This window comes from Equus przewalskii, chromosome 17 (genome assembly GCF_037783145.1).
Source record: "Equus przewalskii isolate Varuska chromosome 17, EquPr2, whole genome shotgun sequence".
NCBI lineage: Eukaryota > Metazoa > Chordata > Mammalia > Perissodactyla > Equidae > Equus > Equus przewalskii.
This window is the reverse complement of record NC_091847.1, coordinates 64,725,016-64,745,212: the sequence shown is the minus strand read 5'-3', so window position 1 is coordinate 64,745,212 and position 20,197 is coordinate 64,725,016. Positions and strand designations below refer to the sequence as shown.

The 20,197-nt window shown below is 33.5% G+C and overlaps 1 protein-coding gene across 15 annotated transcripts in view; it reads right to left on the bottom strand.

The window, feature by feature from the left end:
* GULP1 (GULP PTB domain containing engulfment adaptor 1) overlaps positions 1 to 20,197 on the bottom strand; it is a 271,766-nt gene that overhangs the window by 11,155 nt on the left and 240,414 nt on the right. For 6 of the 15 annotated variants that reach the window (XM_070581653.1, XM_070581655.1, XM_070581658.1 and 3 more), the window contains 3 exons: positions 13,959 to 14,075; positions 13,188 to 13,280; positions 646 to 784 (listed from right to left, as the gene is read on the bottom strand). In XM_070581653.1, the coding sequence (XP_070437754.1) occupies positions 646 to 784; positions 13,188 to 13,280; positions 13,959 to 14,075 (349 nt within the window). Of the gene's footprint in view, positions 1 to 645; positions 785 to 2,565; positions 2,791 to 13,187; positions 13,281 to 13,681; positions 13,763 to 13,958; positions 14,076 to 20,197 lie in introns of all 15 variants that reach the window. The other 9 variants (XM_070581644.1, XM_070581645.1, XM_070581648.1 and 6 more) reach the window with 3 other exon arrangements.

Sequence of the window (20,197 nt, the reverse complement as noted above, 5' to 3'; positions counted from 1 at the left end):
TTGTGACAGGGCACAGATCAGAACACAGTCAAGACATGGACAGTGAGCATCTGTGGATGCTTGCTAATTCATCAGAAAGAGACTTTTATGTTCCTCCCGGATATATAAAAGGTAAATCAGAAAAGCAAACTATTTATACCAATTTAGTTATCGAAAGAAGAACCCTCACATTGGGTTAATAAATAAACAAATTATGGAATTCATAAATTTATATATTTCTTCAACTAAGACTATCTATATACTCTGATAACAAAAAATTTAAATTGAGCTCTGTTAAACATGTCAAAATGATTAAAATAATTATCACCAGAATTGCTTTTAATCATTAAAGTAAACATTAAAAATATAAGCCCAAACACAATAAAAATATAATTAAGTGCTTTGTATTATGATGTAAATAACCCTATACCAAAATATCAGTTTTCATAAAAGAGTCTGAAATGCAAATAGTGATGTCTTTAGCAGTATACTCTGATTACAAAGTGAAATATAATTAACTGAATTTGCCACATATATATAAAGATAATACTTTAGTGATTAAAATTTTTAGTGAGCTTGTTAAGATACGTAATTTCTCATAAAGTATTAAACATTTAAAATGTACACAAATACAGCACAGAATATTGATTCGTTTAGAAAGCTTACTAATCTCGGTAGATCTGCTAGGTACTGGAGGTGGCTGTGTGCCATTGCGAGTAGGTATCGAAGACTGATGTGATATTGGAGAAAATGGAATCATATCAAAGATGTCAGTGGAGGGTGACTTAGGTGTCACACTGCCTGCCTGCAATGAAGATAATATGAATTAGGGTAGTAGTTCATGTAGACACGTTATAATGTTAAATATTTCATATACATATAAAACATATATACACAACTCAGCTGAATCATATGAACTTATTTTGTAGATCAAAAAATAGTTAAATATTGGCAAGTTCATATGATTCAACAAGCTATGCCAAATGCTCCTTGGCAAGAAAATTTCTGCAAAAATGTTCTCAAAGATGATGGCAAAAATAGTGACAATACTATCCTACATAGATATAAAAGTTATATTGGATTTTTTGTATATCTAGAAATAACTGCCATTTATATCAGAGATTGAAAACATGTTAGGAATTATATAAAAACCTGATTTTAGTAATATATTTTGCATAAGATTATAACTAAATTTTAACCTTATGCAATAAGATTTAAAAAATTTTTTTAAATAAAGTTTTAAAATTGCTTAAATGTTTAAACTTTTAAAAATTTATATTTAAAAAACAATTTTTAAAAACTTTAGAGTGTATTTTAATTTGTATTTATAACTACAATGGCAGCCAACTATTATATTCATTGCAGTGCCTTTTATTCCTGAAATAAAATTTCATCAAATTTTCTATAATAAATAGCTAACTTGTGAAATAAATTAATAATCACTAAATATACCACCAAAATCATTAAGTTATCTATGCTAGGACATAATGTAAGAATGAGACAATCATCACTTTGAGTGTCATACGGGGAAAAAGATATTTACATATATATACACAAAGATTATATATATAATATATGATATAATCTATAGTTATATTATAGTCTAATATCATAATCTATAATTTATAATCTAATCTATATTATATATACTCTATAAAACAAAGAGAATTCTCATTTTGGAGAGGAATGGTGAGGGAAAATTTGCTTTCCTATAAGAACAAGAACAGAGATTGCTTGAAGTGGTTCATATTAAAATTAGTGCTCTCAGAATACATTTGTTTTTCTGGTTTGCAGATGATGCAGATAGTGAAGAAAAATAAGGCTAGCCATGTGCAGAGTGATGGATTTGCTGTTCTGTTACCATGACTGTCAGCACTTTTTTCATGCAGGAACATTGTCGTCATCTCCCTTTCTTTAACAGTTTACTTTACCAGTCAGTCATAACTACCATCCAAAGACTTCAGGGCAACCTTATCCCTCAGCTCTTCCCTCTTGCTCAGGAACATTGTGCTCCTAATCCTATCCCTCTAGCTCCCCTGGCTTCCATCTCTCTCCTCTTTCCCAGGGTAAAGATACTCAATATTGACCGTTGTTAAAAACCAACCAACCAACCAAAAGCATCTTTATTCTGTCCCTCTTTACTCCTTTAGACTCTCATCTCTCTTTTTCTCCCCTTCAAAGTGAAGCTCCTTGAAAGAGGTACTACACTTGCTGCCTTAGCCTTTACTTCACTCAATCCTCAACTCACATCAATCTAGACTTCGTTCTTTTTTGCTGAACTCTTCTGAAACTGCTTTTATCAATATCACCAATGACCGAATTTCTCAATTGCCGTATCTGATGGATCTTTGGAAGGACCTGTCCTATTTTGTACTTCTGTGGACTTGTCTACTATCACCACTCCCCACTTGAAACTCTCTGATATCAGGCAAGCAAAGGAAGCAAAAATGACACACCAAGTCCCCAGATCACAGCACATTGATTCAAGACATACCTGATTTTTTCATTACTATATAAATGGCACGTTTTGGCAGATTTAAAAAAAAATAAGTAGGATAATAAAAAAATTTCTGTTTAGCAAATTACATGAGGTCTTGGGATGCTGCTCTCACTGACTGGCTTGGGAAGGCCACATTTAGAAGGTGGTGGTACTAACAGTCCCAATGAGAGTCTGGAATCAGGCGAGTTGACAGGAGTGACAGTAATGGAAGAAATATTTAGACAAGGAGATGAAACATCACTACTACGCCAGAAAGAGGATGCGCATCTCTGAAACCCGTGTTGCTCATGATCGGACATTTTGTGCAGCAGCTGTAAAGGAATGACAGAGAAATATACTAAGGAGAAGAAAGGAGACATAGAGAAAGAAGGAAAAAGTATATATGAAAATTTCTTTATTGAATGTTATTGTGTGAAAATGATAAGTAATTTTAAAATAACTTTACTAAAATTAAAACGGTTTGAGTAGATTTTCCTATTGTGATAGTCCTTAGATCCTGGATTAATTTGACCATTTTTCACTGAAACATTACATCTTTAGATAATTAAATAAAATATTGCATTCAATATGACTTGAGAGGAAGACAGTGGAGAGGAAAATGGGGAAAGCTTTAAGATTTATTTCTGAGAGATCCCCCGTGCAATGAGATGGGGAAACGAAGGATAGTAATAAGAAAAAAACAGTCATTGAAGCAGGAGTAAAGTCTCGTGAAAAGTTAAAACTTTGCAGAATTTTCAAAAACGGTTACAACATACATTTTAGATTTAATCCTCAAAACATTCTTTGGAAATATTAGCATTAGTGACATTATGTGCTAAGAGATGGGAATTAGGCTCATGGATTCTTTGCGACTTATTCCTATATGAGGTAAGAAGCAAAGCCAAAATTCAAAACAATCTGACTCCAATCATCACGCCCTTTCTATAGGCAGTAAGTTCCAAATGGTAAGACTTTTGGAAGATGGGCAGAGAGTCATCAAGCATCTCAAATAAATCAGAAAGATAATAAATAATACAATAATAAGCAAGTAGTACACTGTAGTGGGTCTAAACATCAGTCTTTGGATGACTTTCAGCAGCTATTTCCATTACATCATGGAAAGCTACTGTCAAGAGCTGAGCTGGAGAGAACTGAGCTGCCAGAAGTCAGAATGGTCAATTAAAACAACAAGCCAAAATGAAAATAATAATTAAGCCTTTATTCACTTACTTTATTCACTTACTGTGATAGTATAAGCAAGAGGCCAGAAAGAAGGTGCTGGCTCCATCAGTGTCCCATTTTTAAAATTCCAAGGAATGGCACTGAGCAAAGGTCAAAAAGATCAGTGCAGAAGCAGGGCACTGGCTCTCCCTTGAGGGAGCCCTGAACAAAAGGTTCCTGCTGGTTTTTTTAGGGGGTGGGGCAGGGAGCTTGGGTGGGGCAGAAGGAGGGAAAGGGGAAGGGCCAGGAGAAGCAAGGTACTCAATACTGAGTCATAGTGGAGAAGAGTATCAAGGCCCCCAGAAGATGGTCTGACAGAGGCACTTAAGAGAGGCCTTGGCCAAGGGCCTCCAACAAGGAAACCTCTGAATGGAGACACCTGGGCTGGGAATGCAGCTATGGGTAACGGCATGGCGGGCCTGGCGGGCATGAGACTGAGTCTTTGACTGCAACTCCTCCTAGGGTGCACTAAATCTGTTGTGGGGAGGGGCCTATCCCACCTCCTGCCTTGCCGGGTAAAGCCTTTGTGATCACTTATGATAGGGCCTGATAGGATTTGGCCTAAAACTGGACTTCTCAGCTATAAGTCAAGGATTTTTCAACACTAATGGCACTCAGAGGCAGCCAACACAAAGCTGGCTTTTGATAAACCTCCTTGTGAAGGGTTGTAACCAAAATTTTAGTGAGGAGAACCAACAAGTTTGAAGGAAGCCTTTAAGGTAGGAGTCACCTCCTCAGTATATTTCTGGAAGCAGAGGGGCAAACGAGGCAGTATAATGTGACAGATTTAAGTTGATGGAAGAGTTCAGTGTGGAAGAAAATCTCAAATGGTCTGAGTTACATAATTTATCACTGTCCGACGGTCTGAGTTACATAATTTGTCACTCTATTAATATGCATGTACAGTTATATAATTACAGCTTTCCGTATTGATCTCCATAGTGATCTATCTATCTATCTATAGATATGTACACATGTTTGCATGTATGTATATAATTTTAAAACCTATTTTATGGTCTACATGGTTTACTGTATAATTTTGTGATTGGTGATCACCTTTTACTTAATTATAGGTGACAACTGTAAGCTCCTTATGGATAAAATTTTGATTTCTAAAATACTCTACATAACACATTAGAATACTAGAGTACTAGATAAACTGTCAATAAATATTTATTGTCTAATTTATACTACAACAATTTTTTTTAACTTAAACTGTACATTGATAAGGATGTCTGTACTGAGTAAAACAAAATGAGATATTAAGTGGAAATTGTCCTTGGTATCATCTGGCTTATAAATGAGAGCACTAGATATTGTTTTTTGACCTGTATTGGCCAAAAAATCTTTCCCAGGTATCTCAGAACAAAAGGGCAAAACAACCTAACTTAAAAGTGCTCTAGTGTTTATCATGGTGTTAATATTATGCATTCTACTTCCTCTCAGAAGGTACACTTCTACAAATGAAGAACGTATATATTATGAAAACAATCAAGTATTTAAATACCCCAATTAAGAGTTATTTTCACTTTCAAAATGGTAAAGCAGGGATATCCATCAATGGTTTTGGTATCTAAAGTTTAAGACTCTAATACTCCCTAACTATTACATGTTTCCTTTGAGTCATCGTAATTTAGATTTGGTCAACTGGCATCTCTGTTTGGGTCACACAGGTCTCTTTAAATATTGATTCAGTTGCTTGCAGGTCTAAGTATTAAGAGATTGCATGTTAAAATCCTAAGCGTTTCTTGAGAGGTTACAAAATCTAGAAAATGGGCCCACAAACTTGCATGAAAATAATTGACTGGTATTGAGTATTTGCTGTGCCTTTTAAGGTGGTGTATGCTCTCCCATTCATCACTACCACCACATGCCCATCTCACACATTTACCTCGCAGCCCGGGCTCTGCTGACATGTGAGCTGTGATTCCTAACTTAGAAACAATTCAAGTCAAGGAATTAGATGTTACATCTGATTCCTCATAAGAATGAAGTCTAAGCCCAGAATATTTAAATATAGGGTATTTCACTATTGTCTGATTCTGCACCAACTATTAGGCCTACTAAATAAGAATAAGAACATGTGAATATAGCACCTAAATGGCAGACAGTGACATTTTTGGCTCTAGATAAATATTTTGAGTGGTGTCTCTAAATTTAAGGGATAAGGAACTAGTCATTTTTAAGCTGTCATTTTTAACTGGTTGAGGATATTTATTTTTTTTAAAGAAATTAAACACATATTTTAGATGAAAATAGTTTGATATCTTGGGGGGGGGGGCTAGACGTTCTATTAGTATTTTGACAGATGGCTGGAAACCAAAACTTTTGGACTTTCCTACAGAAGTTCATGGCACCACTGTTTATGCTCATAATTCCAAGTGCTTTGGTCTCTAGGAAGGTGCACAGAATTTGAATTATTATACTAAGGGGAATGAGGAATTCTATGCTCAACAATTACATGTTAATTATGCAGAAGTTGTTAGGTAATAATGGGTGCCCATATTTGAGATGCATCATTATTGCTTTGTAGCTTGCTCTTTTGGCAAGAAGTAGCTTGGTGCATTTAGGCCATGGTGAATATTTCAGCCTTGAGCTTTGCCTAAATGTGACAACAATGCTGAAATGTCATAAAAGGGTTTGAATCCTCTCAGTAAATCTTGAATATATTTAAACCACAACAACAAAAGAACTGCATTAAAGATTAAACAGTTCTGTGGTAATATCTATAGAAATATTAGAATGATACTGAAACTTTACGCTATTGTTTTGGTGATATAAATCTTTAAAGCCCCTTTTATAATACACAACAAACAGCTATAAGATTAATATATGATTTATTATAATTATTAAAATAGAAGACTTTCAAAATTCTACTTAGAATTAAATTTAAAAAGTAAATTTGTTAAATTTATATTTTAAATATAGATGCCTAAATTAAATTTTTCTAGTTAAAAAACTGGTGGATTATAAATACACTAAAGATGGGACAATATAATGGTAATGTAAAATGTTCTAGCAAATCCTTTTATATTGCCATGCTGATTCATACTTTTAAAGCTCACTACTGTGGCACATTCTCAATATCACTTTTTAAATAAGCTTTAAAAGTAACAACTCCTAGAATTTAGAATTTTTAGCACCATGAATGTATTTTTTGATTTCTAGATCCACAGTTGGGTTATACCGGTCTCTTAGTTGTAAAATCTATTATCTTATATGTTCTTATAAGAATCTTGCAAGTTAAATGGATATGATTGTCTACATATCCCAAAGAGGAAAGCTGGAACCAGGAGATTAAATGACTTGATCAGGTGCTCATGATCAAAACTGGAATGAAATATATTTTTCTTCCCATTAGGGTTTACTTCTTTAGAATCATCTTTTGTTCAAGTAACAGTTATGAAAGTGAAGTCGTGGACTAGTAATCATTTTTTGTGGGCATCAAATGTTCTTGAATCAATGTTCATGCTTAAAATTTATGTCTTTGTTTAAAGATTCACATTTGGCTTGTTGTGTAATTGAGAGTTTTCACAATCTGCTCTTGCCCATCTTGACTTCAATAGTAGTTGAGAAAACACTGGAAGATAAATAGGCAGTTTTGTTTACCCACAAGGAAATACACATTTTAGGTTATAATTGTCCTATCAAGTCTAATCAGCGGCCACACAGTTGATTATGTAAAGGTAGAATTTTATCCACTAACACTTGGTTTAATTGAAAGGGAGACATTTATTTTGCTCAGCAATAGAAAGTCCAGTGTTTCTTAGGACTACAATTTTATTCATTTAACTTTCTGGCAATAGTCTGATTTGGTTAAAAGCTCCTATAGCCAGAAAAATAAAATGTAAGTATCCAGACACAAGAATCAAGAGGAACAATTTTATTTAACTTGCTATGCCCACATCTTATAATGGAACAGTCTTCTGGAGGCGTTCATGAGGCTAGGAGGGCAGAATAAACCCTTTTTTATGATATAAATACAGGCAGCATGGCCATGTGAATGTAATAAATGGAAATCAGATTGTTCCTAGATAATTAGTACCAAATGGTGGAAAACCCAACCTCTAATCTATTGCCAAACCACTAGAACAGAGCAAAAGGCAAATAGCACAGTCAAGTAACGGAAATTTCTCAGTATATCTAAATGACTGTATAAAATGAGGACCTAATTTCTAAAACCAATGAAAAGATTTCCACAATTTTAGTGTGATACAGAGCTATGTAATATGGATACTATCAAAGGCTATTTCATTTGCCAGAAAAGGAACCCATGATTGAACCATTCCAGGAGTATTTAGGAGACATGTAAGCATTCTCTTAAGAAGAAGTTAAAAAGTACCATGTCAATTTATACATGAGAAAATGACAAGAGGAGTCCTTCATTCATCATGCATATGAAGAATTGGTTTTAAGTGAAAAAGTTTGGAATATATTTTAAAGATATACATTTTTTGTAGTGAGGATTATCTTTTAATTTTAATACCAAGCAAAAAACAAAAAAGTCTCTTATTTTGTTTTCCTTAAGTAGAACGAAACTACTCTATAACCTCGCACTGGGCAAATTTATAGTGGGTGTATTAATTAAAACAATACATAATAGCCCAAATGATGACAGAAAAAGAGCAAACTTTTTTCATTCAAGTACTATGTCGTGAACTCTTCCTTGAATTCCAGATTTGTATATCCAATCATCTAATAAACATCTCCAGTTGCCTGTCCAGTAGGCAGAAGTAACATAAGCAAAAGTGACATACTATTGATTCTTTGTTATTCACCTCCCTCAAGTCATGTCTATTTTGGAAAATGGCACCACCACCCAGATGCTCAGGATAAAACTCTAAGGGACAATCCTGACCCCTCTTTTATTCTACATTCCCACTCAATTCATCAGTAAATCCTGCAAGCCGTACTTCCAAATGTGTCAAGAATCAAGCTATGCTCATCATCTCAACTGAAAAGAATTCTAGACTAATTTACCCTTCTCCTAGACTATACTAACAGCCTCCCAGCTAATTTTTGTGACCTCATTTTGGCCTCTTTACAGACCATGGTACATACAGCAGGTAGATGGTCCCCAAATGCCCTGTGTAAAACCTTTGAGTGACTTCTCACCGCAATTAAAAAAAATTTTTTTTACCATGGCCTATAAGGACCTATGAAATCTAGACCCTGACTCTCTCTCCTATGTCATCTCCAACTATTTTGGCTCTGGGTCACTATGCTCCAGACACAAAGGTCTTGTTACTGTTTTCAGCCCTTTTCATTGACTATCTTGCTATCATTCAAAATACCATGGATGACTTAGCAGGACTAGGAAAAACAAAAACAAAACTAAAATTCACACAGTGAAACCTTGAAAGGACTTTCTAGAATTTTTAAAGATTTTCATTAAAAGTTGGAACGTAAAATTACTTAATATGCATCTTCAAAATAAATCAGTATGACCAATTCGCATTGATGTCTATAACATATAAGTGGTTGGCAGGCCACCACCTAAGAAAGAGCAACCTTTCCTTAGGGTGCCTCTGAGAAGAGTAGAGAAATGTATCAATATTCTCACTTACATAGTGACTCCTCCAAGTACAAAGTTTCTCCATCTGGAACATTCTACTCAACAGGGCCTCACATGTTTAATCTACCATTTAATATAAAATAAAAGGATCAACATCTCTAAGCAAGACTGCAATTTCTTATTCGTACATCTGGTTCCTTTGAACCACTGTCCTGGCTGCAGAAATTCAACTTTAACTTTGGACCTCTTGCTGGGGAAGATGAAATCATCTTTTAGTTATCTAATCAAATTTTACCAAAAGCATTTCTTTTTATTATTCTGATGCGTCCCATAACTGACTTTATCTGCTACTTTATCACACACTGATAAGAATAGCATCCATTCCAGTAATTTACATTATTTTCATTTTCTACATTACTTTTAATGCCACAAACCCTCCCAAATTCCATTCTTACTTTTGTTCTCTTCTCTTTCTCTTCCCAAAGAGAGTATTTTAAAGCTAAGATTTGAGATAAGTCTATTTTACTCTCACTAGTAATTGCTTGATGTGACTATATTGTGTTTGACTAGCAAATCCTGATAGTTCAGAAAATTAATGTGTTTATATGTTTCTTGTTATGAACCAAATTATAGTATCAAATCATTTGGAGAGAACCAGTTCTGAATTGGAGTATTTTATATGATGAAAGAGTTACCTCTGTGTGACTTAGGAAAATTTGGTTCCTGATAGGATTAAGGTCTGTCTTGGACCTGTCATTTGTGAAGAGTCATCTCTCTTGGGGGTTTCTCTCACAATAACACACTGAAAGGTCATGGAGAATCTGACGCCAAATTAATTGTATATACCAAACCCACCTATACTGTAATTTCAATTGCATAATGAGATTCATAACTCACTTCAATGCTTCTCCAATTAATGTGTTAATTGTTGCCTCTAATCCTTTAAACAAACTGCTGACAACTTCAGCAGTTTGGGAGTGTTCTATCCTTCAGTCCTCTGAAAGCAAAACAAACAAAGCCTACAGAATCTCATGTCCAGAGTTAGAGCCCAACAGGCATTTACTGTGCATTAACTTTGAGAGAGATGGTGGCACTCTGCGAGGTGCTTGGGGGCCCAGCTCTGTGTCCTATAAAACTCATGCTCAATTATCACAAGAAAGAACAGATGTAAAACATTTCTAACTTAACAGAAATTTGCTTTACTACGGTGCTTATATTTTAAATTTATATTTTAATTATTTACCAGTTTCATTGTTTTTCAAATACAATTTCAATAGTTTGAATCATTAACACACCTTCAACAGCGTGGATACTTATAAGCACCGCAACATTTTATACTTAATAGATAACTGTAGGTCATTTAATTTTATTTAGTATAGTTTATTTTTAATATCAGAAAATTGGGAGTTCATTTTAACAGATATGAAAAAATCATAGACGCACATAGTGTTATTTAATTCATTTCACAGCTACATAACTAAAATTGAAAGTGAAAGGCAAAAATATTTGTTCGTATTCTTCTCAAAGAATTTTTTAAAACATGTTAATAAATACCTATGACAATATTTTCAAAACCATTTGCGTTAATCAGATATCTTTTAGCAATTTTAAAATGTTGAGTTCAATTTCTTTTAAGAATCTAATAATTTCTATTTTTTGTCTTAAGGAAGATATACATCCTCCAGTGTATCCAGCAATTTCAAAAATCATATAATAAAAATTTAGAGCCAAAAAGTAATGAGACAAGTAATTTTCAAAAGTTAAAGAAAAAATACAGACAAAGATATTACTGTGACAAAAGAATATAAATAGACGGCAAAGTTATAATCTGAGTTATTTGCATAATGATCAAAGATGCAAGAAATTTTCTACACATGGGTAGTAAGGCAAAAGCGTAGTTTAAAGAAAATAATTTCCCGTTTTTTATTCAACCTTTGAGTTACAGTCTGAAGCATTCTATTGAGGCACATTCAGTACTGAGATGAACACAATGCCTACAATAATTATTAAATGACAACTTCAGGGGAGCTAATCCATTTTAATAACTGGCTATTTGAATAATTTTATTGTTTTTTATATAACTGACTCCACCAATGAGAACTGCTGAATAAATGAATATAGTCACAGGCAGGCTGTGTTTCACTTACATACTATCTGTCATGCTCAATGCTTGTATAGGCTGTCTCACCAGAGGGTCAAGGGAACTGAAGCAATTGTCATCTCTTCATTCCTCCTGCCCCTTGCCATTTCTGCAGCTGACTTGCTAAGCAGGTGAGCTCACCAATTCACAGGCAGAGCCCCCACCATGACCCACCTTCTTCTCAGTTGCCCCAGTGCTAGTCCAGGGCGGTGTCTGCTTTCAGGAGACAAAAGGAGGGAGTCTCATCAACATGCTCCAAACCTCTCTGTTCTTCCCAAATCCACCCCGCCCCTCAAGGGATATCCTTCGTTCTCCTTCTAGAGACAGAGGGCACACAATGAGCAAGCTTTGGGTTTGTATCCAAAATGGCGATAGATCTTATTTCACTCCTTTGTAAAAACAAGGGCTGAAGTAAAGCTACTTTTCATATGCAATGAATTTCAGGAATGATGGCCTTATTAAGACTGCTTGAAAAAGTAAGTCCTAGTTTGTTTCACAGGATGGCTTATGATAAGACTTTCAACAAGACACAAAAGGGTGTTGCTGCATTTGGGAACTGAAGGTTGAAGAAAGAGTTTGAGGGGATGCTCTGTTCCTTGACAAGAAAAAATCATAATCTTGATAAGATGCAAATAGTGATGGTAGTGAAGAGAAAAAAAAGGAAGGGACATTATAATAAAGCTGGAACTTGAAGAGGATGCTCCAGCACTTCACTGGGAATAACAAAGGTACACAGGAACAGAGGAACCTCACTCTCAACCTCTCTCACCTTAGCCACGTCAGCCCCACTGTCACAACTAATGGCAACCAACTGCTTCAGTGTGAATTTAGAGGAAAGAAAGTTTTTTGACCCACTTCCAGGGTACACCAAATTGGAAATCCTAAATGCAACTTCTTATAAAAGGATTCTTCGTTGGTGATGAACTGGTGAAATATCCTAGTACTAGATAGCACAATATATCTATGCTAAAGAGTTTTCATTGAGTTAATATAGAGATTGAGCCACAATAGACTTGCAATTTGCAAGAAAAATTATTTTCAAAAGTTTATAAATGCCAAAATTGTATTTCAGTTCATAATGTCACACCATTAAGTTATATATCAAACATTTTAAAAATGCAAAATAAAATGTACACTTCAATGGAGGATATCAGTAGTATAGATGATTCAAAAAGAAAAAAAATCTCCTAAATATATTTTGTCTAGAAAAATATTAATTGCTTTACATTTCATCTCCCTCCAAAAAATTCCCTTTGCCAAAATCATGAAATAATGGTATTATACATGGTATTGGGAAAAGGATTTCAAATCTACGATGAACCAAAAAAGTGAAAGCAGTTCCATTTTAACTATAAATACTTGAGTATTATCTGCAGAGATTACCACTCATTTTAGTGCCTGAAATACAATTCTGTCACTCCCAGTGGGAATCCTTGCTATGTAATATAAGAAACCATATTCAGTCTCGTTAACAGTAGGATTTCTAAAATGAAGTTCAGTACTCCAGAGGTAGATTGGTACCAGATCATTAATCCAACCTCAGTAAACAGTAATCGATATGAGTGAAAGCAAAAATACGCCAAAAAGAGAAAAAGACCACATCGAGGTTTAAACTATTCTAGAAAACACAAGTGAAAAGAGCAACATGGAAAAACAACTCTGGTCTGAGCTATCTAGGTAATTTGAATTTTTCAACTAACCTTGTTTAGCACCTTTCATCTCTATCCACACTTAGCTTTAAATTACTTATCTTAGAGTAGTATTTGAAATATTGCAGAGCTCATGATGCAGAGATGTTTTATCACCATCAAAATTTGTTTCTAAAAAACACACACATATATCTACATACTTACTGGAGATGTTGATACTTGGGTTATTCTTAACTGGTTTTCCAAATCTTGTACTTTGTTTTTAAGTTCCATATTTTCTGTTTCTAAGTCTTGAATCTAAAAAGCAAATGATTATTGAATAACCTTCAGAAATTTATTCTTGGAAAACATTAGCTATTATATTGGTTACATTAATGAATAGCATTTTATATTATTTAAAATTTCAATGTACTCTTGTGCACAGGGGAGAAAATTATTTGATAAAGCTCGGGAAATAGAGAATTCTAGGTCACTGGAAAGATACATCATTAAATTTGAAACACGTTTTTATGTATGTGCAAATTTCATGTTCCTAATACCTCATCTCTGTGTTTTCTCATTGCACTGTGCAATCTGTACCCATAATCTTGGAGTATAACCACAAGACAGTGAAACTTGCTTATGATGATTTCGAAGAGAGTGGAGAAAGGGTGTAATTTAATTACAAAGGAATCTGATCTGCATGGGAAACCACTTACCCAGCATCTGCTGCTTCTGCTGCTCTGATCCCCATGAGAAGCATCAGGAAGTGAAGCAAAGTCACATGAGAACACTAAGTTCTTGTGGGAATTCAATATAAAATGGTTAAAAACTGTGCAGGGGATCAGGAATGAAAAATTATAGGAACACAGTGAAAGCAGTTCCAATCAGTGTGGGGGAAATTTAATGGCAGGCCTTCTAAATCTGTTTGATGATATGCAAGTTTCCCTGTACTTACATCACATAAATGTGAAACAACAAGCTTAGTTTACTCACTCTTTTCTGTAATCCTGCAATCTGTTTTCTTGTTTCAACATCTTTTCCTCCAGATTCCAGAAATTTCCTGTATGCCAGGTCAAACGCTTGGCCAATTGTTAAAGTTATCTCTTCAGCCTTTGTAAAAATAAAAAAAAAAAAAATGATTTGCATTTTAATAATAATATGTCCAACTGTTCTTTGATCAGGAAAATATTCGCATGAGGTACTTCAAAAGGGCAACGGCTGGGGGTAGAGATGTAGGAAATGAGCAATATAGTCTACGCTCATATTCAATGCCTCCCCATGCACAACGTAAAAAAAAAGGCAATTACATGAATAGCTGCTGAAGTTGGAAGCAAGAGCTCTAGCCAACTTTTCATCTCTTTGATCATCGTATTTTTTCCTAGTTTGTTTGCCTCCCTTCCTCAAATTTTTACTGCCTATTAAATGGAAGCATCGGGCCAACTTATTTCCTCATCTTAGTGAGGAGGGTTTGTTAAACCTGGCGGGTAATTTGAATACGTGGCTGGGCGTTGTCCGTGGAAAACTCGAGATAACGCCCTCTTCAAACGGAGCAACTGCTACGCAGTTCCAGCTTATTGTTGGCTTGTGGAAATAAGCAATTCCAACGTAGAGCCGTCAGATTTTAAATATTTGAGATCTTAATTTTTATATAAAAGCTCCCAATTTTAAGTGATTACGAACAGTATTTTTGTAAAACACAGTGTTGATTGAGCAAAATATATATAGATCAGAAACTGCCACAAATATCCTAAGTCCACTGGCTCATTCGTTCTCCATTCATATCTCGGCTGATATCACAGCCTTGCAAAATGTAAACACTAAAGAAAGATTTACTTAACACAGAAAGAAGTTGGTAAAGGCATTCATTGATTTAATACATCACAAATATGCCATATTTAATAAGACCTCCAGATGACATAAAAACTGAGAATAATATTAAATCTTGAAAACGCCATGCTTTAACTGATTTACTGCAAATTCTAAAACTGTGATATGCTATGATCAACCTAAGTTGAAAATACGCTTTATTAATAAAACAGATTATTTATTTAAAACATTGTCATTTTTGTACTTTGCTACTTTTCTTTAAGGAGGGCTTTTAGCCATAAAAAATATTTATAGTGTTTCGTTAACTAAAAACATGCAAAATATATGCACAAAATTATATAGGAGGACTATCTGTCTTACAAAAAAAGTAGGAAAAGGAAAAGAAAAGGAAAAGAAAGGCAGTTACATTAAGCAATAGTATATAAATGAAAATGCCAGATACCACATTATGTGTGCTCAATGATTCAAACTAATGAAAAATATATATGGAAAAAAATTTGCTTGTTAGATGTTGGGATTTTGTGTACTATTAAAACATAGTAAAAGTGGTTATAATAGGTTGTAGGATTATGAGTGTTTTTTTCTGTTTCTAATTTCAAAACTTTGGGCGACATGTTTGTATTTGTTTTATAATAAAAATGTATATTTTTAAATTATGATTATTTCTGCTACCTTTTTAATGATGGGTTCATTGTGTCCTCTTAATAAGACAAAATGTTATACTCAAGCTGTATACTATAAAGAATCATTTAAGCAGTAACATTGTTGATTCATCATAAATAACATTTGACTTCATTATTATCTGTTTACAATAATAACTTTTTGAAAACTATATTCTCTTTTTATGATAGACATCTTTTATGATAACACGTCTTTTTATGAAAACAGCATTTGCTATCTGGTAAATATTCTCCATACATTCACTTGATTCTCATAGTGGCTGTATGTGGTTGAGATTATTACTATCCCCATAATACATACGATACAACTGCAATTCTTTGAGGTTATATAACTTGCCCCAGGTCTCATAGTGAGCCGCGAACCTGGAGTTCAAATCCTGAATATCTGACTCTATAAGCCTCACACTTTTTGGGAGAAGAGGATAAAATTTGTATACAATAAAATGCACAGATCATAATTATACAATCAGATTTGTTTTGACAAATGTGTATCCCTATATAACCACTATATCATTAAAGATATAGAGTATTTCTCTTATCCCAGAAAGCTCTCTGTCGCCTACTGCTAGCCCAATCACATTGCTTATGGGCCACCATTGCTCTAATTTCTATTATCAGAGATCAGGTTTGCCTGTCCTTGTATCCATAAAAATGGACCATACAGCATATATTCTTTTGTGTCTGGCTTCTTTTTGAGTTTCTTAGATGTATGTAGCATTTATTTTATTACTGATTAGTATTCCATCAAATGAATATATCACAATTGATTTATCCATTTGCCTATTGAGGGATATTTGTGGTGTTTTCAGTTCTTAGTATAAATAAAGCTGCTACAAGGATTCTTGTAAAATCTTTTTGTGGACATATATTTTCATTTCTCTGGGTAAATATCTAGAATGGAATTGCTAAATCATAGGATAGGTCTATGTTTAACATTATAAGAAACAGCCAGTAAGAGAGTTCTAGTTGCTCCACATTCTCACCATCAGATATTGACAGTCTTTTTAATTTAGTCATTTTACTGAACGAGTAATGCTATCTCAATGGGATTGTAATTTAAGTCTCTCTGTTGAATAATTAGATTAGCCCAGTTTCATGTGACCATTGGCCTTTCTTATACTCTCATTAGTGAACTCCCTATACAAGACAGCCTCCTGCCCATTTTTATTTATTTTTTTTGTCTTTTTATTATTGATATTTAGTTCTTTATATATTCTGGATACAAATCCTTTTTCAGATATAAGTTGCCATTTCACTTTATTAATACTGCTTATGGAGTAACAGAAAATTTTTATTTTTGATTGTTTCATGTTACTTTTTTTCTGTTATATTAAGTGCTTTTAGGGTCATTTCTAAGAAATCAGTTTACTTAAAATTCATAAAGAGATTTTCCTATTTTTAATGAAAGTTTTATAGCAGACCATAATAACTTTTACTTTTATGTCTATGATCCATCTCAAATTATTTTTATGTAGCTTAAGTATGGGTTAATTTTTAATTAGTATGTTTTCATATACTTATCTAGTTGTTCCAATACCATTTGTCAAAAAGACTTTCCTTTATCCATTGAATTGTCTTGTCACATTTTGATTTTTTTGGCCTCTAAAATATAGTTCATTTACTTATTTGGCTATCATTACATCAATAACACCCAATTCTGATAACAATTCCTTTAAAGTACATTGTGAAATCAGATAATATGTGTCCTCCAACTTTGGTCTTTTCTTTCCAGTTTAATTTTTTTTTATTCTGGGCTGTTTTGTATTACCACAGTAAAAGCAACTTTTCAACTTCTACTAAAGATCCCATTGTAATTTTGGCAAGAATTGTCTTGAATATATAGATCAATTTGGTAGAATTGACCGCTTAACTAAATTGAGCCTTCCAAACTATTAATGTGGTAGCTCTGTCTTATTATTTTAAGTCTTTACTTTCTGCAAAGTTTCATAGATTTCAGCGTATATTCTTAAAAAAAAAATCCTAATTATTTCATGTTTGTTGATGTTTAGTAAATAGATTTTTGTTTCTTTTTTTTCTGGTAGACAGAAACACAACTAAGTTTTGTATATTGACCTTGCTAAATTTGCTTCATAATTCTAGTAGTTATTTGTAGATTCTGCAGGATATTCTTTTTAAAAATTCATATTTTATCTGTGAAAAAGATAGTTTTACTTCTTTCTTTCCAATCTTTAAGCCTTTTGTTTCTTTTCCTGACTACTCACCAGCTAAGACATCTAACACCATGCTAAATAGAGGAGTGAGAATAAACATCTTTGTCTTGTTCCCAATCTTAGGAAAAAGCATTCAATAATTCACCATTAATTTTATGTCATCTGCAGGATTTTTAAAGTCCTTATTAGAATAAGAAGGCCATTCTATTCCTAGGATACTGTTTTATCATCAATTGGGTTGAATTTTGTCTAGTGATTTTTCTGCATCTATTAAGCTGATTATTTTATAGAACTTACCAGTGAAACTATCTGGCCCTGGTATTTTTAATTTAAATTTTAAAAATATTCAACTAATGTATATTCAGATTTCCTATTTTTTCAGCTTCAGTCAGTTGAGTTTTGCAAGATATTCATTAACTTCATCCTATTTGCCAAATTTACTGGCTTAGCAGTTATATAGTATTTCTCCTTGTATTCTTTTAAAGACTATAGGATCTGTACTTATGTCCACTCTTCTGTTTCTGGTATTGACAATTTGTGCTTTCTCTCATTTTTGTCCTTGATCTAATCTTGTTAATTTTATCATGCTTATTGAAGAACAAACTTTTGGCTTTGTTAATTTTCTTTATTGTCTGTTTTCAATGTCATTGATTTCTATTCTTTATTATTATTGTTTTACCTTCTACTTTGTTTTTAATTTGTTCTTACTCTAACTTCTTAATGTCAAGACCATGATGATTACTTTTAATCCTTTTCTTTTTTCTCATAGAAGCATTTAAAGCTATAAATATCCCTCTAAGCACTGACTTTAATGTCTTTTACCAATTTTGATATGTTGTGTTTTACTTCTATTTGCTTCGAAAATAATCTAATTCCCCTCGTGACTTTTCCTTGAGCTATTGTTATCTGAAGAGGTTTTAATTTCAAATATTTTGACCATTTATGGTCAGATAACATACTCTATGATATTTTCAATTCTGAAATTTATTGAGTCTTGCAATATGGTCCATTATTGTGGACCTTTGTAAACATTCCATGTGCATTCAGAAAGAAAGCATATTCTGTGGTTGGTTGGAATAGTGTTTGGAACGTCAATTAGATCAAAGTGGTGAATAATATTTTTCTAATTTTTCTTAACTTTACTGATTTTTTTCTCTGATTGCTCTGTGAGTTGTTGAGAATGGCATTAAAATCTACAACTATGTGGGGCTGGCCTTGTTGCCTAGTGGTTAAAGTTCCATGCTCCACTTCTGTGGATTCAGATCCCAGATGCGGACCTACTCCACTCATCAGCCACGCTGTGGAGGCACCGCACATACAAAGTAGGGGAGGACTGACACAGATGTTAGTTCAGGGCCAATCTTCATCAAGCAAAAAAAAAAAAAAAAGAGGATTGGCAATGGACGTTAGCTTAGGACAAATGTTCCTCAAAAAACTACAACTATGATTGCTGATTTGTCTTTTTCTCCCTGTGATTTTGTTAGGTATTCTGTTTCATTTCTTAAAAAGTGATGTTATTAAATGAACACACATTGGTCCTTTAATCATTATGGGCTGTATCTCTTAGTGTCTGGTAATATTCCTTGCCTTGAAGTCACCTTTCTGATATCAATATAGTCACATCAGCTTTCTTAGCCTTACTATTTGTGTGGCATATATTTTTTCATTCTTCTGTTTTTCACCTATGTTTGTCTTTAAAGAGTGTGTCTTCCAGAAAGCAAACAAGTGGGCGTTTTTAAAATCCTGATAGTCTCAGCCTTTGATTGCTGTCTTTAGTCTATTTACATTTACCTTGTTGTTTACTTTCTATTTGGTCCATCTGTTTTTATGTTTCTGTTCTTCTTTTCCTCCTTTTAGTTCCATTTAAAAAAAATGAGTATTCTATTTTATTTTCTCTCTAGGCTTTATTTATACACCTTTGCGTTAATTTTTCGTGATTGCTCTAGTGATTACAATATGCATCTGTGACTCAGCAGAGTCTACTGAGTTGATATGGTATCATTTCACATAAATAATAACAACCTTTCAATAGTATAAGTCCATGAAATCCAATAGCATACATCCTTTGTGCTATTATTCTTACTTGTTAGTATCATGATACAATGCTATAATTTTTGCTTTAAATAGTTCTGTTTTAAATGGAGGGACATAAACAACAATCTTACATTTAGCCACAGTTTTACCTTTTCCAGTCCTTCTTTTTTCTTTTTCCTTTCTGCACATTCGAGTTGCCTTTGGTGTTATTTTCCTCAGGCTATACAACTTCCCCAGCACACCTTACAGTGCATTGTGCCAGTGATAAATCACTCTACTTTCATTTATCTCAAAATGTTTTATTTTCACTTAAATTTTGAAAGATGTCTTCAATGGATGTAAATTCCGTTATGACATATTTTCCCTTTATGCGTGTTAAAGAGATTGTCATATTCTCCTCTGGCCTCCATTGATACTGAGGAAAAGTCAGCTGCCATTCATATTACTTTTTTATCTCTATGTAATGATAAAATGTGTCTTTTTAAAAACTTTCTGGTTCCTTCCAAGATCCATTCATTTC